Source organism: Seriola aureovittata, chromosome 19 (genome assembly GCF_021018895.1).
Source record: "Seriola aureovittata isolate HTS-2021-v1 ecotype China chromosome 19, ASM2101889v1, whole genome shotgun sequence".
In the NCBI taxonomy this organism is placed as follows: Eukaryota; Metazoa; Chordata; class Actinopteri; order Carangiformes; family Carangidae; genus Seriola; species Seriola aureovittata.
The window spans coordinates 11,961,312-11,983,919 of record NC_079382.1 but is presented as its reverse complement, the minus strand read 5'-3'; the positions used below and the strand labels follow the sequence as shown (position 1 = coordinate 11,983,919).

Below are 22,608 nucleotides of genomic sequence, written 5' to 3'. Positions count from 1 at the left end.
AGAAGTCAAGACAACGTAGAGTTGTGGGGAACTCTCAGAGCTGAGGGCAAGCAGGACAACTCATAGATTATATCTAGCAGAGTTGTAAAGTGTCTCATTAGGTTTCTGTTTTTTTTCCAGAGTAAACGCTTCTGGATGTTTTCCAGGCTGAATTACCTGAATCTAAATGAGGCTGAAGGGTTAGCATTGTGACAGAGGGCCTTTATTGTTCAGTTAATTATTGATACGACGTCTGGTTAATCAACGACATTAACGACCCCACCGCTCAGAGATAAAAAAAAAGTGCTGGATTTCAGCGGTAGAGCTGGAGGGAACTCGTTGACAGGCAGCGCATGTGTTATGAGACTTTTCCATTAGGACCAACATGATGATATGTGTTGATCAAGACAAACCTAGGCTGAGTTAAGTGTTACTATCGATCACAGCCAAAGATGTCTTCATCTTACAATCATTTCATTTAAATTCAAGATGTAAAATTACCAGCTGAAATTAAAATGTTTATTATTGTCATTCTTTAATTCAAGTGTAACTCAATAACCAAACAGATAGTCCAAAATGCCCAAAGGTCTTTAAGATGAAAGGCGGCCATCTCAACTGATACTGCAAAAACACTGATTATGATTACAGCTCATGCAGAACTTAAAACAGAAAAAAAAAAAAAATTTGCGTCCATTAACAAAGACACAGCAATTAAAGGCAAGTGAACACAGTAAATATCTGAAAACTGGAAAAAAAAACTGTATACTGCTAAAAAAAAAAAAAAAGCACCACAAGCTTTTAAAATCTTCATATGTTCATGAGTCAAGAATCAAGTCAAACAACAGAAGCTTCTGGTGAAAAATTATATACCTCATAAATTAATAATACCTTGGTACTGGAATAATAAAGTGGTGTGCATGTGTCACCAGTGCTCTACTGGTGATAACAAACATAATAAAACCCTCTGGACATTCCAAGCTGATTTAAAAAGACATTCAATTCAAACATAGTGACAACCAGTGATTAAATCCAAAACAAACGCCCTCTAATAATTACAAACTACTCATTAATTATTATCATGTGGACTGAAAGTGGTTACGGTACTGACATGATGTGACATTGCTTCATCTGTCACCCATTCTCCAAACAACACTACGCATGAATGGCTAAAAAAATAAATAAAAGGGCAATTATAACACAGATAAATTCAGAACCACCAGATATTTATATTATTGACAGCAGGTATAAATATCTAGGTAATAAGTGCCACACTGAGCTTTACAGTGTCAGCTCATTTACCTCTGATGTGCTGCATGATTTACATAGCAACCAAGCATATTGCAAAAGCCTATACAAGCATACAATACTTTGACATTTAGTTTTACATTTCACTGATCTAGTTTTTTTTTTTTAATTACATAGCTGATAAACCTAGATCTTACAATTGCATAAGTCTTTTCTTCATGGCAGATGTGTACAGTATATTCCTGCTGTGTGAGTGTTTCCAGGTCGAGATTGACAGCTCTAACAAGTGAACAGGATTTCCTCTAGTGTGATCTGGTGGTGCATTGAAAAACTGGATGTAAAGAATGCATGCAGGGGGGAAAAACATGGGGCAGTGTAATAAATCCTTTAAGGCTTCTTACACTTCAAGAAAAACAAGTCTTACAAAACCAAAAAAGCAAATGAGGCAAAAGGAAAAAGTAACAGTACAATATTACTCTTGTAATTTACGTATTCAATTCATTTCTAATTAAATAACATTAAACAGCCTAAAATCCAAGAACTCATTTTCCAACAGGGCTTCATTTTCTTTTCATTTTGTTTTCAATACACACTACAGTGTTCTGTGTGAAGGTGGGGCGGCAGGAGATTGAAACAATATGACAGCAATATTAGGCATCAGCTTATTAGTTGGCTGCGAGATTTCTTTAGTGAAAAAAAGCATCCACAGCTCGACTTCAGAGCTGTCCACTTGTTTCGAACCTTCTTGGATTGTTCATTGACAGTAAACCTGAGACGATGAGGAGGTAGATCGGCAGAGTTGCAGTGAGGTCATAATGATTGTACAATACAGCTGGTCACTCTCGGTGCGAACACAAAGGACGCGCAACATTTGTGTGGTAGCATGACAGCACACAGAGCTAAGCAATACTTTTTTTTTTGTGTGTGTGTGAATTGTTCTACTGTTATTATGCAAGTGACTTCATACTCATTCACAGCAGGCCGTGATTCTGTTCTTCAGTGAGGTTCAGAGTACAAAAGGATCAGCTCCTCTGCTCTTCCTCGATGCCACAGGCTTTGTTGATGTCGCTCGGGTGTTCAAAGACTGCTTGGACAAACTGGCCGAACAGGCGCTCCATGTAGCTCTCACCGCGGGGAAACAAACCCTGCAGGAAGGCGATGTGTCCACCGTGAGCCGTCAACAACAGGGCGACGTTAGGCAGGCTCCGCACTATGGTCAACGGGAAGGCTGCGAAGTAGAAGACAGAAAGCAGACAGAATAAAATCTTGTGTAGCGAGGTGACTCAAATATACACATAAAGCGCAAATTAAAAAATAAAGATTTTCAAATCAAAAGAATATATACATAACACAATCTCCATCTCCTCCTGCTGTCCACTCACCGTTTTGGGGAGAGAAGGGGTCATCAGCAGCGTTGAGACACAGGATGGGTACCGCTGTGTTGGGGAGCTTTTTGTCCGGGCTGGCATCGCGGTAATAGTCCGTACAAGATTTATAACCAAAAAGCAAAGTGGTGAAGCGTTCGTCAAACTCACGGATCGTCTGGGCCTAGAACAGAGAGGATGGAAAGGAGGTGAGGGTGGAGAAGAAGTGCTGATCACACATAAAGGGAGATTGCAAACTGTGACAGAGAGGTGAATGTAAAGAGCAGGGCACACCTTCAGGACATAGTCGACATCCACTACTTTCTCAAGAATCTTCCTGTGCCTGTGAGAACGAAATGAAAGAAAAGAGTCAAGATTGCCAGCTTGTTAAACTGAAGTCAGAAACTTGTGAAACCCCTCCACCTTTCTGACCTGGTGACAGCACGACACAGGCCACTTGTGAGGTATTTGTTGAAGAGCAGCCAGTTGAGTGGTTCTTCCATAGAATCTGAGGATTTCTGCGCATCCCAGGGGACAGAGATGGTGAACCCCGCCACCATCCCCGACTCTGTGCGCTTACGGCCCAGGTAGTTTAACAACAACATGCTTCAGAGGGTGAAAGAGAAGAAGACAAAAATAAAAAACAGAAAAGATGTTGGGTAATTAAAAGAGAGAATGTAAACAAATCATTGATAAATTTGACCCACTTTCTCAGATAAATGCAAGCCAATGGAAACCATTACACTGACTCACCCTCCCATAGACACACCAGCACCAAGCACAGGGGCATGTGGGTAGAGTCCTTTGACATGTTGCACTACATGCTCAAGATCTGAGGTGTTGGCTGCGCAGTAGGTGACAGGCGTCTGAAGCGAGCAGCAGGACAGAGCAGGAGCTTTACATGCAGCGTTCATGTGCCAGATTTTGTGTCTGACCTAATATACTAGAGCTGGTGTTATTCTTTACACACCTTATTGTCAACAAATCCAATGAAATTACCCAAACCAACTATGCCTTAGTTGGTCTGTCATTATTTTCCACCTTTTCCACAGTATTTGTTGAATTCATTGCTGGTTTTAAACTTTTCCCAAAGTGACATCACTTTTAAATCTGTATTTATTTCCAAAGTGTAACAAAAACAGATATTACTATAAATAATATATAATATAATTATATATATATAATAATAACTTCATACTGGAAATAGCAAAGTGTTGGGCAGACTCACCAGTCCTGTGAGAGCACATTGGCTCTCAGTGAAAGTTCTTTTATTTCTCTCCCAAATTAATATTAAATAAGTGAAAAAAAAACATCTCACATCTACTTCCCAAAATTTGCACAGATCACTGATTTCTTTTTACTCTGGAATAAAGAATGAGAATACTCTGATGGAATCAGGATAATAATCATGCTGATTACAAGCAAGACAAATCTTATAATGAGACACCATAATAATCACCCTAGACTGCTGAAACCAGTGTTCCCCGTATATTGACATATACGGATCGATCCGCAAAAAAATTTCCGCTCTGCAGAAGATGAAAAAAACTATAAAATGTGAAGCTAGTTCATAAACAAAGTCTGTTGAAATGACAGTGAGAGAGGGACATTTGAAAATTAAATGTAAAATGACCATAATTCAACAGATAATCATTGTACTTACCAACAACTCTTCCCCTGCAACCCCCCTGTTGTTGAAGACCACACACCTGGGGAAGAAAATGTCAATGAAAACAGCTTCAGCACTTAAATTCCCCTCAGTCACATCACATAAGTTTCATGCTTACTTTAATTCAAACTTTCCTGTTAATGCGTCTTTTTGGGTGTAATTATTGAACACAGGAGACACGTGAGGATCACAACTGACCTGTAGCCGCGGCGGGTGGCCTGGCTGATGGCGTGGAGCACGTAGGACTGCTTGCTGTTCCCTGTCAGGCCTGGAAGGATCAGTATTGTGGGGCGGGTAGAGGATTTTGGGTAGGACGCACTGGCCTGATTGTCCACCCAGTCCAGCGAGATCTGACCACCATCATCCGTACGGATCAGCTCACTGAGGGATGAAGAGATGAGGGGAGACAACAATCATGTACTGATAGTGTTTTACTGAAAATTAACAATAAGATGTGTGTTTCAACCAGCAGGAGGAAGATAACAGGAGGTTCTTCCTACTTGCGATAGGCGACGGGGGGTCTGGACTTGAGGACGGCACAGACCAGGGTTTGAAAACGGCCTCCCCAGCACCACGGAGTGGGACTGAAGCGCTCGGCCACCACAGGACAGTGCTTGTGGAGGAACACACTGAAAGCCTCACTACAAACTAAAGCTGGTGTCTGAGAGGAAACAAGACAAAATGAAGAGGTATGAAAACACCTGAAATTTTATGTGTGTGTGTGTGTGTGTGTGGCAAATAGCACAGCGTTCTATTAAATAACACAACCACATTTTCTCCAATATAAAACAATAAAAGAACATGTAAAATGTAAAATACAACAATGATGTATTTAACTATCCAGTGACATGAAGATTCTAAATGTGAAGGTTTTGAGTTTCTCTCTGTTGGCAAGTTATATGAAAACATCATCGTGGGTTCTGGGAAATTGTGACAGGCATTTTTCAGTTGTTTACAATTTTACTGAATAACTGAATAATTGATTAATTGAAAAAAACAGTGATCAGATCAGAGAATTAAAGACATTTTTAAGTGTTAGGTTTGTATTTGTCAACAATTATAACTTCTCTTATAAAGGATCCATATATTGGGTATAAACAGTGGAATGGACTTAACACTAGCTAGCCCAATATAACATAGCTGTAATTACATATAATTATTAATTTTATACATGAACAAAGAAGTTCATTATGATTAGGATTAAAACTGTTAATACCTGTTCCAAACTCATGAACACATATCATTATACATGACTACAACTCTGTAATATTGTGTCAAGTATTAATTATCTGTTTACACAGCAGTTATGGATAAGTTAGGTTCTGACAAATATCATTAGTCTATGTCTTTATCATTGCATTATAGTACATTATAAACCATTTATTTATTGTTTATATTCTGCTTATGAATGCTAACTGGGTTAAACTGGTATCAAATTATCCTTACTTACAACATAATGTCTTATCCATAAAATTAGTATTGCCCTTAACTTTGTTGCACAAAATACCTTAACATTAAGTTAACATTTCATATACAAATGCTTCATATACAAAAAAAAATTCGTAATTAAGATACGATTAGATAAGATGGTTTTTCTAAATTATTTTAATTATATGAAAAAAATAGACTGAAATAAACTAACAAAAAACACGATGAATAAATATGGTTTATAAAGTGGATATGGTGCAGTCATTACCGCCAGCCTTGACCGCAGTGACTGACCTGACACTTGCGGCCCCATAGATAGTACAGTGCTGCCGTGAGGGAGCAGACGAACACCGTGTAAGGTCTGGAAACACACTCCCAGTATGTTCTCCACAGCTCCAAATGCGCTAAAAACATGGTAATAATCTATCTAGCTACAGCGGAGAGCTAACCTGGTAGCTGAAGGTTAGTAAATGACTCGTTAAGAGACACAACGGAAAAGACAACTGACAGAAAGACGTTAGTTTAGTTAATGTCCGACAACCTGCCTTCATCACCACCAGCTAACGATAACGGTGTTTTACATCCCAGCGGCTCTCACGATGACGGCAGAGAGCCGGTATCCTCTGGCAGGACTTTAGTCAGCGGTGTTTCTTCCAGGAGCAGTTGATTCCTGGTTTTGGTCATGACCGCAGATCGTCTGTTTGGACAGAAGCTCCAATGACAGAGTCCGCCTCATGTCCTGCTCCGCCTCCACGGGCTGACTACAAACACGGAAGCTAACTAACACGCATGCGCAGACTGTTTTTCATTTTAGGTACATTACCGCCACCTTCTGCTGCATGTGCCACAAGGTCATTATTGACTTTATATGAAAATCCTGAATACCAGCTTTTCTTTTAATTCACTGTCTGTTGGGAAATTACTTGTTTGTTTGGTTCAATTCACGACTAAAATACAATAAAAACTGATACATTCACTGAAGAGGCACTTATATTCTTTACCCAATCTTGTTTTATAGACACACACAAAGTCAAAATCTAGTTTTAATACTTATTTCAATGATATTTCAGTCACTCAGTCACAGACTTTTAGTCTTTGTCACACAAAAACATCCTTTCCCAGATTCCTGCATTCACTTATTACTCCACTCTTAAGCAGTAAACTTAAGTCACAAGTGATGCTTTAAAATCAAATGTGTCATTATCTCACATTTGTAATGAATTATTCACAACACTGAAGAAATCCCTTTGAAATGATTTGTCCATTGCTCCGTCTTAGTGCTCACACTCAGATGAAGTCCTCACATTTGTGCACTCACACACAGACTACACACACACACACACACACACACACACACACACACACACACACACACATAGACACACGATGTATAGACACAAAATGTGCGTGGAATTTGGATTTAAATGTTAACTTGTGTTATAAACAGTTCAGTTATATAAATTCGTGAACATTTTTAGCACGATTATTGTTATGCTAAAGTCTCTGTGTGTCACTGTATTTGAGATACAATTACAGCCAAAACCTATTTGGAAAGATGAATTGAATGTAGAGATATAAAAACTGGACTAATAAAGAAATGTTTTGAAGTCTCACATATTACATGTTTTAGAGACGGTAAAATGCACAGTAGAGGTAAATATATAGGATTTGAACCCAAAGCAGTTACTTTCTATTTAACATGAACAACAGTTTAGACACATCTCAAGAAATAATAGATGTAATGTGCGTTTTTAATGTGCCCCAGTGCACCAGCTTCATCTCACATTGAGCTTTGCTTTTGTCCAGCTTTTCACTGTCTTCATAGTTTATCTGAAATGGTAATAACCTGAAATGCAGCCACATACCTGCCTTTAGACTTGATGGTGACTTCAGTGGGACTTCATCTGTCATGTTTTTATCTATCACGTGCAGAGGCGTAGTGCTGTTTGTTTACGTATGGACTGCAACTATGGTGCTCGTGCACGGTTAAATTGGGGCTTGTTTCAAAGGTTATATAACTACTGTTCCTATGGTCCTAAGTTTATATTCATTTACTGACTTGTGTCGAGCAAATGAAGCCGCATTGGAAACAAATTTCCATTCAAAGGAGAAGGTGCTGCAGCCCGGTACCTCTAACATATACATGCAGAAAAAAAGGAGTAGAAGAAGAAATGGATTACTCAGGGAAAAAAAGGAGTAGAAGAAGAAATGGAACGCTCCAGTTCAAAGCCAAAATCAAAAGAAGAATTTCATTGTAAGTGTATTATGACATCATCAGGTGACAGTGCTAGATCACTGTGAGCGAGAGAACACTTCAACACATAACACAAACACCACTGACACAGACGTCTGTTCAGAGTGCAGAGTGAGAATTTACACAACAAGTCTTCAACAATCACACAATTCAACCAAAACAAACGACCACCACCCAAAAGGTCGTGGACAAGAGTCAAGACCAAATGATGGTGTCCAAGGAGATTCAGAATGAAATCTTCAACCTCAACATCCTGTTGGGTAAGGAGAAGGCCAACTGCATAACAGAAAAAAACTGGAGGGTCCAACTTTCTCAAGAGTTGGAGCAGACCAAGCAGCAGTTGGCCAAGCAGAAATCTCTGAAGGAAATGTACATCAACAGGGAGAAGGAGACCAGAAGAGAGCTGGAGAGGCTCCAAAAATACACTGATGACGAAACCCTCAGCACCACAAAGATTGCCACTCAGGTGCAAAGCAACATCAAGCAGAAGAAGAAGAAACTCCTCCAAAAAGATTATGAGGAGCTGCAGGTGGCACATTTAATCAGCCAGGAGAAGTTCACGGCTGAGTTCCAGGGGGAGAAGGAGAAGAACAAGGCTCTCCAAGAAGACCTGGAGAAACTGAGGGCTTCACACCTAGAGATCACCCAGAAGTATGAAGCTGATGTCCTCACAGTCAGACAGCAGGCTGACAAACTTCAGCGTGAGCTTGAGAAAGAAATCAAAGCTCATGCTGACAGGGTGTCAGAGTACCTGCTCCTGGAGCAAAACCTGAGGGCTGAGCAGGACGCCCTCCATCAAAAGATGGCCGAAGAAGTCAAACTCGCACAGCAAAACACTGCTAAGCAGGAAATGCGTCTACGGAGAGAGATGGAGGAGCTGAAAACACAGCTCAACACTCAGCTTTCACTCAACCATGAGCTCTCGACAGAGCTCAAAGCTGAGAGAGAGAACAAGCAGCCTCCCCAAGAGAACATCACCACCCATCAGCGCGAGGAGAACCAGGAGGAGAAGCCTGCAGATAAGCCAAAGAACAAACCAGACAAGCAGGAGGAGCCCTTCCTTAATGCTCCACTTGATCCCAAACCAAAACCCATGGAGATTGAGGAGTGTGAGGAGATCCTGCCGACCAGAACAAATAAATCAGTCTGGAAGAGAACCCGCCACTTCCTGGGTCTGAGGAAACCACAGAGGTGGAAGAAGCCCAAGGTGTCTACAGTCTACGGCGACATCTGAGCTGAATTTCCCTCCATCACCCACTGAAAGCAACAGACCTTTTTCACAGCAAATATGAAAAACACCACCGGTCGAGGCAGATGGCCGCCCCAACCCTGAGCCCGGTTCTGCTCGAGGTTTCTTCCCCTGAAAAGGATGATTTTCCTCGCCACTGTCGCCAAGTGCTTGCTCATGGGGGAACTTTGGTTAATTTGACATAGCAGGAAAAGGACATGTGTTCACCATATTCACCTGTGCTTTTCCTGCTATGTCAACCAAAATGTTTGCTGTGTAAAAGATCTGTTTAATGACATGACAGACTGATGCCCGTCTGACATGAAATGAATTCTTTCTTTCTATCTTTCTTTTCTTTTTTCCTTTTTTTCAGGGGTGAATGGGTGGATTTAAAATGTCAATAATAAAATTTAAAGTCTTAAAGATATATTTCCTGCATATTTTGTTGTTTATTGTTGTTTGGAAAAACAGCTGTTCTTTCTTTACATTTAACTCCATCGTTTTAAATGTGTATGATTTCCTGTGACGTCTTAGCATCTTTTTTAATCTGAAAGAAAAAACAAACAAACTCTAAACTGAGCTCTGAATAAAAAAAACATCTAAAGAAAATTGTTTTAGAACGAGAGAAACCAATGTGATGTTTGACCACTACATAAAAGTGATGAATTAATAATGATTACTGTTGGTAGTTTAGAAACTGGTTGTTCACTGTGATCAGGTCATAATTAATGGTTACTGTAAAAACAAGTAACCAAAAGAAAATTAGTTACTAAGTGTCAGGAAGTGCCCACTGAAAAAAAAGACAGAAACCTGCAGATCAACATGATGGTTTATTTAGAACAATAACAATGCAAAAAGGTTCTTGTTTCACCATGTTGTGCAATTTAATCTTAGTTGATTACATGAAATCTATAAAAATTTAAATGCAATGGTTAAACTTTTTACAAAAATAAAGGTCTTTGTTTTAAAGTCTCTTGATTGCAGCCAGGACTTATTTGATCTAGTTGAGTGGGATTCCTGTAACCACTTCTGACTCAATACCACACTCGTCAGTTCCACGCTTGATCTTGGAGAAACCTGAAATCAGAAGACGCACAAACTTGACTTAAGTCCAACATCCAAAAAACGATGTTCTCCACTCCCAAACACTGTTTTTTTGTACCTTTGTCTCCCCAGTCACTGTTCCAGGAGTTTGCCACCAGCCAATAGGGCGTCTCATTCTCCTCTCCCCAGCCCAGGATCTTAATGGCATGACCACCCAGCATTTCTCCTGTCACATGCTGATACACACCTATAATAATATCAAGTACAATCACACAGGGCTCCATACATTAAAGGACAACAGCGACGGTTTTTGATATTTCTGCCTATTTACTACTGATGTTCTGTAGAACAAACTGAGCTTTTAGTGGTGTGTTCAAGTAACTCCAGCATCCAAGATGTAAGAGTCAATCGCTATATTTTTGTGCATTTACACTATGTTGTAGGACAGTGGGTCCCAACCTGGGGGCAAAGGCAGTCACTCTTTGGTATAACATATAAGATCTTAACCTGTGGCGAAGGATCACATATTGCTTCATTCTAAGCGGTCACAAGACACAAAGGCAAAGCTTCCAGTTGGTTTTACTCTGGAATGAAGTTAAACTGCTTCATAGGAAGAAAACAAAACAAGAAACTAAGGTCATGCTTTAGAAATAGGTCAGCAATAACGAAAAGTATAAGCAGTTTGTAGTTACAAAGATTTACCAATTAATTAATTAATACACAATACAGGTTCTTGTTTTGTATTTTGGTATGTGTAGGGGAGAGGTTTGTGTGCATACAGTGTGTAGAGTATAAGGCTCACCAGTCTTATACAGCAGGAAATCCTCATAGACAGAGAAAGCTGCCTCCACAGGCCCGTTCTTGTACAGCTCGGTCATGATCTGCTCCTGCTGGGACGGGACGCTGTACGAGCGTCTACCTGAAAATGGAGACACAGAAAAGAATAACAACAAGACAAGGTATGATAGAGAAGATACTGTAGGGGGTAGATCATTTTAAATGTCTATACCGAAGTGTTTGTCCTTCTGATAGGATGGTGAGTATCCATCGATGCACTGCTCCTCACACTTAGGAGTCTCCCCTTCGCCCTGACATGGAGGACGAGTTCCATTTACATGATGCTCACAGGGAGCGATGGTGTAGGGCCTGCAGCCTGTAACACACAAAACCACCACCAGTTTCACTTTAAACTTTCTAAACAGTCACGTATACCCATTTCAGTTCCCACCTACCAACTTTGGAGTCATACAGGCCTCCTGTCACGAGCCCTCTCTTAGCCCAGAACTCCCAGGCAGCGGAGGGAAAACCACCATTACAGCTACAAAAAATCACCACAAGTGTCGTTCAGTGTCCATGCAAAAGACCTGAAAGATACTCATTTTGTTCCACAGATACTCACCCCATGCCACATTCATCACAGCAGGACAGTAGATCTTCAGCTGAGATCTCCACAGAGATCTTACCATTGCTGTGGATGCATAACCTGTCAGAAATCGCCTCGACCGCCCCAAAGGCCTGGGAGAAATTTAAAAAGGGAACACTGGTTTGAGAATAGGTAGTTGGTTTTTGGTTCCCCTCAAAACTGAACACCTTAAAGCACATCCACATTCTCCTGTCATTAAATATCTTCTTTATTCTGTACTTGTTTTGTCTTTGTTTGTTTGTCAGTCTCACCCAACAGGATCCACATGAGCCCTGGTCTCTGATTTGTTGGATTGTGGGACAGTTGGGCCACTGCTGGCGCGGGTCAAAGCTGTCTGGAAGCTGTATGCCGTCAACATTGTGAACCCTGAACATGAAATGACAGTCACTAAAGCAGATAAGACGAGCCTGCTGACTGTCACCTGTTTGGACATGTGAGAGACTACACACACACACACACACACACACACACACACACACACACACACACACACACACACACACACACATATAAATCCATGCCCACACACCTTCATGCGCTGCAGTTAAAACTTACACCTCTGGCAGCTTGGGTCCGTTCAGTATGGTCCCACACAGTCCCTTCACATAGCTGATATCAATATTATGGAAGTTCTGCCCGGCCTGAAGCAAAAGTTTTGGAGTTAAAGTTCAAGATTAGACACGTTACTAGATGCAGCTCACCAAAGTCTGTGACAACAAGGTTTAGTCGACAGGAATGTGGTAAACAATGATCAGACGATTAAGATGGTCTCACTGTCCAGGTGGTGTTGGCCTTGTTGATAAAGTCGACCATCTTTGAGGAGAGCAGAGGCAGATGAGGCTGTGACCAGGTGACCGAGGCGGTCGCCAGCACACAGAGGAGGACGAGGCGATGCATCCTGCAAAAGAGACGAGAGTCAGCAAGCAGATTTTGAAATAATTCCCTCGGCTACAACGTGTTGTTTGAAATGCTGAGATGTTACAGCATGAAGATCACAAGGTAATGACACTGCAATATATAGGTCAGGTTTTGTTTTTCTGTGATTACACAGGATTTTGTTGATTATTCATCTCAAAAATGTTAAATTATTTTCCCTACAGTTCCCTTATTTCTGTAATAACTCAAATCCACTTTAATCAAATGTACTTAAAACTTGAGCACAGTGGACTTTTCTCTTTTCTTCATACTGATATAGTTTGAAGTTGGACAGAGCTACACCTGCTTCATATTTACACAAGCACAACACAAGTAAAAAATGCAAGTTGCCAGTGATGTATTTTTCTGTGTGACTACCTCTGTACTTCTGATATGCCAGATATATTGTTATTTGTAACTACAGCCAACTTAAACCCATAGCTAAGTTAAACCAGTTTAAAAGGATGGAAATGGAGTCTCATCAAATGACTGACAAACTATTATTTATAAAACTACCAGAAAAAAATATCAGGATTTCAGCTGAATGTGAAGTATAGTTGTTGCTGCATCAAGCCAAGCACACACAACACTAAATTCTTCTTTTTTTTTTTTTTACAGTCAACTCAAATATAAAGATGATATAATCACCAATTATCAAAAATCTCCTAAATCCAGTTCTTACCTGTGCTGCTTATTCTGGGCTCTTCTTCCTGAACAAAACACCTTTCTTCTTCAGTCTTCTCACTATTTGTACTTGTTTTACAAGACTCAGGTTATGGAATCACATGTCTGTTTAATGAGTGCATCATCAGCATGAATTTCATGTGACTAACAAAATGTCTTTCCAAATGCTGACAGGTGCTCTTAAACGGCAGTGATAATGGAAAAACATGCCATCATTTATCATTATTAACTTTATGAAAATCATCCCCATTTATTATTTTGTCTAATTAGTTTTGCTTATTCCATGTATACACATGTACAATGTACAATATGACGTTATATGAATCTTGAACATGTGCTGTAAAATAAAATAAAACCACTTCACAGAGTAGAATCTATAAAACCATCCGCCAAGGTCGACCCACTAAAATCAACCTGTAAACCGAAACATGACTCGGGTTGTCTGCACAATCAACTTTCAGACTGTTTAGATAATTTCACCTCTTTATTAGTTCAAATATGTACAAATCAAAATTTCACATTACATAGCAATGTTTGTAGCTCTCCTTTGGTTCTGTGCAAGGTTACTCTGTGCTAGCCTTTCTACTCACCAAAGCTGTGTTAAGGACACTTTAGCTAGCAGTCTCAATATGGATCTCTCTCTCATATCAAATGTATCAGAAATTACATTTGTTCAATAAGTCTTTGTTCTTCCTCATTAATTTCAAAACTACATTGGAATTGCACTGTTCTTTTTCTCCTATTTCAAAGTACATAGAGTTGAAATGTTGAATGAACCAAGACAAGAATGAGTGTTAAAAATAAAGCTCTGCTGTGAGGGGATGCTATCCACATCTACATAGCACATACATACAGTGCAGGTGCAAGTGCACCACTGTAACAGTTCTTTAAGTGTTTCTCCTATAGAAACATAACAAGTGGAACATTAAGCTAGCTTTGATTTGACATGTAAAATAAGCAAACTAAGATTTGAGAAAAAATTTAAAGAAAAACTAAAGTTTGGTGACTGTGTTCCTTGAAATCCTAAAATGGGCAGTGTCATGGTTTGTGCATTTAAACATTGCAGACCACTTAACAGTTAACTTTAATCTATGAATTTCTGTCTTGACATATTTAAATCTGCTCAATAATTTCAAAATCAATAATAGGTCAAAATGTTTCAAACAAATCAAACAAAAAAGGAAGAAACACATGATCAGCATAAACACCAAATGACAATAAAACACCCTGAATTGTTTCAATGTGCCATTAATGCTGGTGAATATAACCACACAACACTGTGTGTAATTAACAAATCCAGACGCAGGATGGACTACCACAAATCACTACCACACAACCTAATGAGACCAGCCTGCTACCAGAACCCCTCTATATAAGTATGTCCATGGTTTTGTAACAGCCATAACAAAGAGGGCAAAGTGGGGTAGAAGTGCTCCAGAATCCTCTGGTGAGAGGAGATCCAGACCTCCAGAGTGAGCAGAGGGGCGTTCTTAGTCTGTAGCCCCCAGGAAAAGTGAGGGGGAAGGGGTTCACTGTCCCTGCATGTCGCCGGTGCCCTGCGCCTGTGCCGCAGTAGTGCTGAGGTACTGCCAGCTGAGAGCGGCCAGCAGCATGGCAGCAGACAGGTACATGGGCGACAGGTGGTGGGTCCTGGAGGGGAGGCTGGACTGTGACAGCGTGGACTTCTCACGGATTACAGCCAGGATGTGCAGGGTCTTGTCCCGCGACGGGTCAGTGAGGGAGACCTTCTGTAAAATCTGCAGACAGGGACAACAAGGCGGATTGTTTTCCAAGTGTGTTAAAGTGCAACATCGTGGTAAACGCAGGAGAGAGAGAAGCAACAACACACCCACCTCCTGACTGTACTGGGTGATGATGGTCTGCACTGCTTGCATGTTGGTGGCCTCCATCATGAGGGTGACAGCCTGCCCCTTTCTGATCTTCACTACTCCCTGGAACACCATGGGGTTGTTGTAGCATTTTGAGAGTGTAGCTATTGCCATCACCTGGTCAACAGAAGAATAACATATAGTGAAGTGGAAGAGACTAAACTTACAGTATGTGCTGAAACAATTGGTCGATTATTTAATCAATTCTGATAAACGATCATTTTCCAAGCAGAAAATGCCAAACATTTGCTGGTTTCATTTTCTCAATAGTTAAGATTTGTTGCTTTTTCTGTTTTATGTCATTGTGTATTGAATATGTTTGGGACTGCTGGTTGGACAAAAGAAGCTGTGTGCTGTGATGCATTTTTTATTATTTTGAACAATTTATAGACTCAACGATTGATTTTACAAATCAAAGCTAGTCAACAGAATGCTTCATACTGAACATAACTGTTAGCGGAAATCCTAAAATGAATTATATCAAATTAAAGCCTGTTGTGGCGAAGATATTTCCTGTTCAAATATCACGTCGCACAAATCAAATGAGATCACTTCATTGTTGGGAGTAGGTGACACATCAGTCAGTACCTGTGGAATAGCGCAGAAATTGAAGACGCTCTGGTTGCGCAGGCGGGACAGGTAGGCGATAACATCTGGGACGTGTCGCAGAGCATCAGTGACCAGCAGGTTGAGACAGGACAGAGCCGACTCCAGCTTCTCCGGCTGGGCCAAGTCTTCAAGACGACCTGCAAACTGACTCCAAGCCTGCACCGGGACACAGAGACACAGGTTAACACAACATCACATGGTACAATGTGGTACAATTCTTTTTCTCTCTCCCTCCTGCTGCGGCCATGACAGATGCATAACCTGGACGATTATTCGAATAGCAAACACTGGTTATGACGACAAACGGTTTAAATCTTAGTAACTGTTTTAGACATTTTCTTTTTCTTAAGAGACACAAATCTATGAAAGACTGGTGTGTGACAACCATGCATGTTGCATACTTTTTTAGAGACAAGGTGAATAAAATCTACACATTCTGCTGATAAAGATAAAATACACACATACTGAATAAACAGAAATGCCAGAGGTTGTATAACACTTGTCTTTACACATACATTTCACAATGCACACTAGTAATAAAGGAACATAGAAAAGTATTTTCTTTAAATATTACACCGCATAGCTGTGGGCTCAGGTCAGACACGCAGACAAACACACACACGTTACTACCTCTTGTGGCCAGAAGGCACGTCCCTCTTGCGTGTCCTCCAGATAGTCTCGGATGATGTTGGTCTTCTGGAGGAACAGGCCCATGGAGTTGGCCAGCTCTGTGTCCCGGCCCACCTCAGGGTCCTCCAGCTGGGACGCAGAGAAGAGCTGAGACAGACCGATGCCAACCAGCCCTGCCACATAGTGGCAATACTGCAGAGAGGAAAAAACAAACAGCTGCAGCGTGACATGCATGACAAAAAACTGGCTCAAACTGAACACAGAGTTATGCATTATCCAGAGAGGCAGTAGATTTGTAAGTAGTCATTTAAAGGACATGTGGCGAAATTTGAAGGAAGTTCAGACACGAGTATCACTGAAAAGACATTTCTAAGGCAAAATGAAGCTGCAGTTAAGTGAAACTGTCCATGCAACAGGTTTGTTAGCACAAACTGATCAAAACTCTAATAAAATCCCTTATCTTTTCAGATTTTATCAGCTGTCAAACACAGTGCTACAAGCAAATAATGACATATTTCCTTCAAAGCCAAAGACACAAAAGGCAAAGCAGTAGTATATTATATTGCAATATGTTGCCCTTTTACTCGAAGTTCCTTGTTTCAAGTATTTTTTACTGAGAAGAGTAGGATCTTCATCATGCATGGCGTACAGATGAACATATGTCCCTTTTATTTTACTCAAAGGTTCTTTGGGATCTCTGCTCTTATTGTCCACTTTACTCACCTCTAATGTCATGGGCTAACATACAGAGGGCCAGTGTTTGTGTTCTTAAAGATTCAAGTCATTTATTGCATGTTTCCATTTATATTTACAGATGTTGTTGTTATGCGCCCAATATTTCTATCACCATCCTACTATGATGGTAACACAAGGCTAACACTCACCTGGTCCCACTCCTTCATGGATCCCACTTTCTTCTCCAGGAATTCAGCCATTCCCTCTCCCATGCGGTGGCAGATATCTGAGATAACGTCTCTGTATTCCTGAGCGAGGTTTCTGAATTCCAGTGATATCTGGATTGAGAGGACACAATAAGATTGTAGTCATTGTTAACTAAAGTCATTAATCTAAGTGACGAAGCATTTATTTCGAGATTCCATCAGTAAATAAAGCCTAATGTAGTTGTCTACTGCCCCTCTATGGACCACCATAAAGAAATACTGACCGTCGGGAAATCCTCCAGGACCTGCCGGTCTTTCTCCTGGCTCTCAGTGAAGCACCACTCATCCTGGTACAGGTAGGTGTGGAAATCATTCAGCATGGGAACTTTTTTGTCCAGAGGGATACTCATGTCGTCCTCCACTGTGTCCAGCGCTCGCAGCACCAAGTAGAAAATACAAACTGCATGTCTGGATCATAGAGAGAGGAGGGAGGACATGAGTCAGCTGTGTGTTCACTGGAGTGTGTGAAAGCTGACTGACAAGTTGCCTCGTCATTGATTGAAAATATGACAGAAATAGCAGACATGTCAAGGCAGGGGGTCTAGGCAGATCAGGTTCGTCTATATGTTGAAGATTCCCTTTGAATGATGATACTCACACACACACACGCACACACTAAAGACGAGTGTTTACAAACAGCTGTCATTTCTTTACTGAGAGTTTTGACCTGAACTATGAGCTTAAATTAGACACACAGCAGCAGCAGGGCTCCCTGTGTGTATTTTCCTTTTGAATTCTTGCTGCAGGTCCTCGCAGGTTACTAAAGTCACTGTTACTTTACAGGCACACAGAGCCTCCTCCTGCACGTCTGCATCAAAAGCCTCTGTTTTATAATATGTTCCTACACAGTACCTCATTATTATTAGTGGCTGACATTGGAGCTGAAACCATTAGTCCATTAGTCAATAGCAGATAGAATGTTAATAAGCAGCATCATTAATTAATCGTTCAGATCATTTATGAAGCATAATTTCCTGTCATTGTAAGTTGAATTTTTGCCTGTTAGTAGGACAAAAGAAACAATCTGAAAATGACACTTTGGTTATTAATCAGCATTTTTCACTATTTTCTAATACAGTGTGGATGTTGCTGCTGGTGTGCATGTAAATTGTTGTCATTTAAATGACTAACTGTGCTCAGGTCCCTACGAAAGGCTTGGGCCAGCCATGAAGTGCAATGCATTTTGGTATATTGAGACTTTCTGCCTGTGGTTGACGTGATAAGTTATCTTGTAGTATAGAATAAAAGCCACAGTATTTATTAAAATCAACTTATTTTTTAAGTCTCAGCTGTTGATAGAAATAGGTTATGGAAATGCTTATTACATTTTTTTTTTTTTTTTGGTATAAATATTTTTACGCAGGAAAGTGCGAGTGAGGGAAGAAAACATGCCTGCAGACACACCCCTCTGCACCTGGAGCCAGCACAGCTCCCAACCAAGCGTTTACCCACCTCAGTTCCCCGTCCAGCGCCTGAATCACGGCTGCAAAACTCCGGCTGGTTTGGTTCAGGTACAGGTAGCAGGTCCGCAGACTCTCACTCATGGACTCCTGGCAGGAGAGACAGAAGAAGACCGAGTGTCGGTAAAAGCATGCGGGTCTGAAGGCACTGGAGGGTCGCACGGCCTCCTGAAGGCCCCGCTCCCCTAGCCTCCAGCCCGGCAGGAGGGACCGTGGAGCGGACGCGCAGCCCCGCGGCGCCACCGAGAGAGAGCGCTTGAACACGGACAGGGAGACTGGACACTTGCAGCAAGCTCCGGCCATACATAAACCCCGACAGCACGGCAGAGCCTGCAGCTACGAAATGACAGTGTCCATGTCGACGCCGCGGCTGGAGGGTAAGTTTGAAACACGAAGTCCATGTAGAGGACAAGTGAGCTGAGGGGTCGAGCGAGGTGAAAAACTTTTGGGAGGACGTCCAGGAGGGCGAAATCAAGCGCTCCACTAATCAGAAAACAGTCTTAGCTCAGTGTGGCCGCTGACAGCGTCTGTGCAAAGCGTTTGTAGATCTGCTGGTATGATCACGCCACTCCTCCCACCTCTACCCAAAACATGACTAACTTCTCTCACTGTTTCCTAACCTGCTTCTAGCACTGAAATGTGTCTGGTTCACCCGATTTTATCCCAACTATTTGTCGCAAGATACAATACTGCATTAAACAGAAAAATTTTACACCAGTGAATGTAGTGATTTTCAATGAAAACACGAGCCAAAAATGGTACAAAGCCTTGTTACATCAGCGTATGCAATTAGCCAACATTTCCTCTTGCATATAAAAAAAGAGTCAAAAAATAAGTTTAGCTTTGGGAAATTCATCAAGCTCGTGTGTTTTGGTTTGTAGATGGATTATTCAAAAAAAAAAAAAAAAACAGCTATTTATGTCCATCATGTTAAGGATTTCTACTACTACCACTACTACTAATACTACTACTACTGCTACTACTACAACAATTGTCAAAACAAAGAAGTAGTTGTTTGGGGAAGTGTGCAGCAAATAATAGAAGTGTATTTTTGCTGACACCTGGTGGGGGACAGTGGGAAGGACAGTAGGATGTTATATTAATATAACACTATCACACTGTTTGGTAAGATCATGTGTAACCATTTGTTTTGGTAACAGCAATCAAAACCTGAGAATCAGATCAGACTGAATTCCCATTTCCCTATCAGTACTTGAGTTGTGGTCAGAGGCCTGAAACTGGGCTACTTTTGCTTTGCATGACAGTTTTAGCCCATATCCGTGATCAGCTCACAATATCTGACGGATCATACAAAAGTGTAAATAGGTCTTACTGTTTAACACGTGATACATCGATGGTCAGTGATGAAATGCACCTCTGGTTATTAACAATATTAATTAATACAAAATGTTGGATCCTACAGCCTTGAAAACTATTCACATGATGCATGATTATTATTGGGTTAACCTTGGTGTGGGCCACTACACGCGCTGCCAGCCGGCCTATAGTAAAGACTGGTTGCAGCCTCTGCAAGCTCCGTCTCTCTGAGGGTCACATTGGTGTTAAAACAGTGGGATTAGCCGTCAAACATGCGCACATCATCTCTCCTGGCTGCTGAATCCTCCAAGCTCGTTATGTAACCTAAATCCCAAGTCAATGGTCAGTCTCTGTATATCTGAGCCAGCACAGGAGTGAGAGTCTTGATCTAATCTGATTTTGACTCTAATTACCTGACTCTGCTTCCATCGGCTCATTAAGGAGCAAAACTGTTCACCGCGCAGGTCAATCTATTACGGGTTGTATACACTAAGCATGTGCAGACCTACTTGTTAATGGGCCTACGTGGGTTTCCTTGTTGCCACAGTGCAGCCTCGGTGCAGCCTGTTCATGCTTATGCTGTATAAAAGGGGGACATCATGTGCTACTTGATCCGTGACACGAATACAGTCATGCATCCTACCTGCGCGTGGATGCAGTCTAATGGTTCATACGGCTGAGTTTATTTTACAGTAAATATTTTCGAAAGGATATTTTACTCACATAGTCCAACTTTGGCATGACGGCTCTGCAACCCCCCATCTTAAACTTAAACAGGTTGAATAGTTCCTCCGGGTGGCCCAGTGACTTCAGGATGTCCATGATGCTTCAGGTGTTCTGCTGTGACTCTCACAAATTGCTGCGTGAACCCGGCGAGATGTCCCCCATCAAAGCAATGCGTCGATGAGATGCTGTAGCAGCAGCAGCAGCAGCGCGAGGAAGAATACGGCTTTCGGTCACAACACTCGTCACATCGACTGACGCCTCTGATTGGCTGGCGAGTCATGGGCTTAGCGCTCAGCGTCCAATGAGCATCCACAGCGTCTGGTGTGATGACCCGCCCCAGCAAACTGTCAGTAAATCGCGGCTTCTGATTGGTCCGTTCATTATCCCAAAGAGAAATTTACCTGCTGAATGAAATGATATAATCCAAGGGCTGGCACCTGTGAGCACTGCCTGAGACGGTCTGTTGTGTCATATTATACAGGTATGGAAGTGAATTCACCTTTATAAACTACACGTTTTTACGTCTGTTTGAATAGACAATATTTTCTTTGTATTGTCCAAAAGTGCAATTTTGTTCTATAGCAATAAAGGTTACTTTTAATAATTACTAGTCTTATTGTTGTTGTTTATTCATTCCTCTATAGTACTTGAACAATTCATATGACTAAGATTGTCAATTTTTTTAAGCTAAGATAAACTTTTGATCCCACATAGTTTGTTTTAACTGTCACAGCTGCAGAGGCACAACAGTTTTAAGCATAGTATAGATGAGTAATTAAAAAAAACTAGACCATGCATACAGTATGACTGTTTACACAAGTGAAGAAAAACAAAAGGAACAAAATACTGTATATTGAGACAAAATTAGTCACAAATAAAGTGTGGAATCAAAGAACTTTCCAAGAAAAATAAATACAAAATGATTCATGAATTGTTTCTTTTTAAGATATTTTTTATCATGAGTTAAAATTAGGTCACAGTAGGTGTCTTAGCCCTTACACATCTACATGTGGAGTAAAGCCTGCTGACCTAAGCTGAGTTGCTTCATTGCCAAATGGACCAACAACAAGTCAGCAGAGGACATCTACAGTCCAGGCATGACAGCATACCCAACTCCATTTGTTCCTAACATCTCCGTGACTTTCATTCGTACATACACTTTCACACACACATGCACATAAAGATATTATGGATTTACACAATAACGCACATGAAAAGAAAGAAAGGAGAGTGAGACGCTATATATTGTACAAAGAAAAACAAAATTAAACCCACTGATTAAGACCTGGCTGAAAATATTCCCATCAGTAATTGAACTATAGTAGCTTTTTATGGCCTGGGAATATGGGGGCAACTTCACAATTGGATAAATTTGGACACATGAGCAGGTGAAAATAAGACTTTTGTCATAACAAACGGTAAAAAAAAATAATAGTTATATAATGATATAATAGTTATAAACACATGAATCAGGAAAAAGATCCTTTATAATAGCAGTTCACAGAAGAGATATTGTCTTGTCATAGTAGGAAAAGCCCTTGTCACTTTTGATATTAATGATGGCTCTGTTCTGTTCAAGTGTCCCAATAAGTTGTGACATTGAGCGAGCTTGCAAAATACTAGGAGTGTATAGTGCACCCCATAGATGAAGCTGCACACTGTGACAGCCTGCAACAAGCCTGTCAGTAGCAAGAAGCCTTCATCTCTCTCTCTCTCTCTCTCTCTCTCTCTCTCTCTCTCTCCCTCTCCCTCTCTCCCTCTCAAACAATTTCCCCTAGGGGATAAATGAAGTATCCATCTATC

General features: G+C 40.9%; 3 protein-coding genes across 6 annotated transcripts; all 3 read right to left on the bottom strand.

Moving 5' to 3' along the window:
• Nucleotides 1-489: 489 nt before the first annotated feature.
• Nucleotides 490-6,416, bottom strand: LOC130160793 (phospholipase ABHD3-like). Of its 2 annotated transcripts, none has more exons than XM_056363515.1 (9): nt 5,980-6,416; nt 4,758-4,918; nt 4,456-4,638; nt 4,252-4,297; nt 3,342-3,454; nt 3,021-3,194; nt 2,883-2,931; nt 2,607-2,772; nt 490-2,452 (listed from the first exon to the last, which is right to left on the bottom strand). In XM_056363515.1, exons 1-9 carry the CDS (start codon nt 6,097-6,099, stop codon nt 2,247-2,249), a joined length of 1,218 nt encoding a protein of 405 aa, XP_056219490.1. In that variant the 5' UTR covers nt 6,100-6,416; the 3' UTR covers nt 490-2,246. The 2 variants fall into 2 exon arrangements, with proteins under 2 accessions (XP_056219490.1, XP_056219491.1); XM_056363516.1 differs by having other exon boundaries at nt 6,231-6,414.
• Nucleotides 6,417-9,986: 3,570 nt separating this feature from the next.
• Nucleotides 9,987-12,769, bottom strand: LOC130187565 (cathepsin B-like). 2 transcript variants are annotated; one of them, XM_056405274.1, is made up of 9 exons: nt 12,409-12,769; nt 12,190-12,275; nt 11,886-12,000; nt 11,611-11,726; nt 11,444-11,529; nt 11,221-11,364; nt 11,014-11,130; nt 10,330-10,458; nt 9,987-10,244 (listed from the first exon to the last, which is right to left on the bottom strand). In XM_056405274.1, exons 1-9 carry the CDS (start codon nt 12,529-12,531, stop codon nt 10,168-10,170), a joined length of 993 nt encoding a protein of 330 aa, XP_056261249.1. In that variant the 5' UTR covers nt 12,532-12,769; the 3' UTR covers nt 9,987-10,167. The 2 variants fall into 2 exon arrangements, with proteins under 2 accessions (XP_056261249.1, XP_056261248.1); XM_056405273.1 differs by having other exon boundaries at nt 11,611-12,000.
• Nucleotides 12,770-13,704: 935 nt separating this feature from the next.
• Nucleotides 13,705-21,291, bottom strand: fdft1 (farnesyl-diphosphate farnesyltransferase 1). 2 transcript variants are annotated; one of them, XM_056405271.1, is made up of 8 exons: nt 20,803-21,291; nt 18,755-18,852; nt 17,527-17,710; nt 17,246-17,374; nt 16,362-16,553; nt 15,711-15,887; nt 15,087-15,239; nt 13,705-14,990 (listed from the first exon to the last, which is right to left on the bottom strand). In XM_056405271.1, the coding sequence occupies exons 1-8, from the start codon at nt 20,899-20,901 to the stop codon at nt 14,763-14,765; spliced, it is 1,260 nt and encodes a 419-aa protein (XP_056261246.1). In that variant the 5' UTR covers nt 20,902-21,291; the 3' UTR covers nt 13,705-14,762. The 2 variants fall into 2 exon arrangements, with proteins under 2 accessions (XP_056261246.1, XP_056261245.1); XM_056405270.1 differs by lacking the exon at nt 20,803-21,291 and having other exon boundaries at nt 18,755-19,980.
• Nucleotides 21,292-22,608: the final 1,317 nt, after the last annotated feature.

Bases quoted from the DNA above. Each gene is read 5' to 3' on its own strand.
- LOC130160793 (XM_056363515.1), bottom strand. From the start codon at position 6,099: ATGTTTTTAGCGCATTTGGAGCTGTGGAGAACATACTGGGAGTGTGTT. The intron at 3,455-4,251 runs GTAAGTACAATG...TGCTCGCTTCAG, and splicing joins TTGCAGGGGAAGAGTTGTTG to ACGCCTGTCACCTACTGCGC. The intron at 2,773-2,882 runs GTGTGCCCTGCT...TCTCTGTTCTAG, and splicing joins ATGTCGACTATGTCCTGAAG to GCCCAGACGATCCGTGAGTT.
- LOC130187565 (XM_056405273.1), bottom strand. From the start codon at position 12,531: ATGCATCGCCTCGTCCTCCTCTGTGTGCTGGCGACCGCCTCGGTCACC. The intron at 12,276-12,408 runs GTGAGACCATCT...CTTTTGCTTCAG, and splicing joins AGGCCAACACCACCTGGACA to GCCGGGCAGAACTTCCATAA. The intron at 10,245-10,329 runs GTACAAAAAAAC...TTCTGATTTCAG, and splicing joins CAGTGACTGGGGAGACAAAG to GTTTCTCCAAGATCAAGCGT.
- fdft1 (XM_056405270.1), bottom strand. From the start codon at position 19,065: ATGGCCGGAGCTTGCTGCAAGTGTCCAGTCTCCCTGTCCGTGTTCAAG. The intron at 17,375-17,526 runs GTCAGTATTTCT...CTCTCAATCCAG, and splicing joins TCCTGGAGGATTTCCCGACG to ATATCACTGGAATTCAGAAA. The intron at 15,240-15,710 runs GTACTGACTGAT...TCTGTTGACCAG, and splicing joins ATTTCTGCGCTATTCCACAG to GTGATGGCAATAGCTACACT.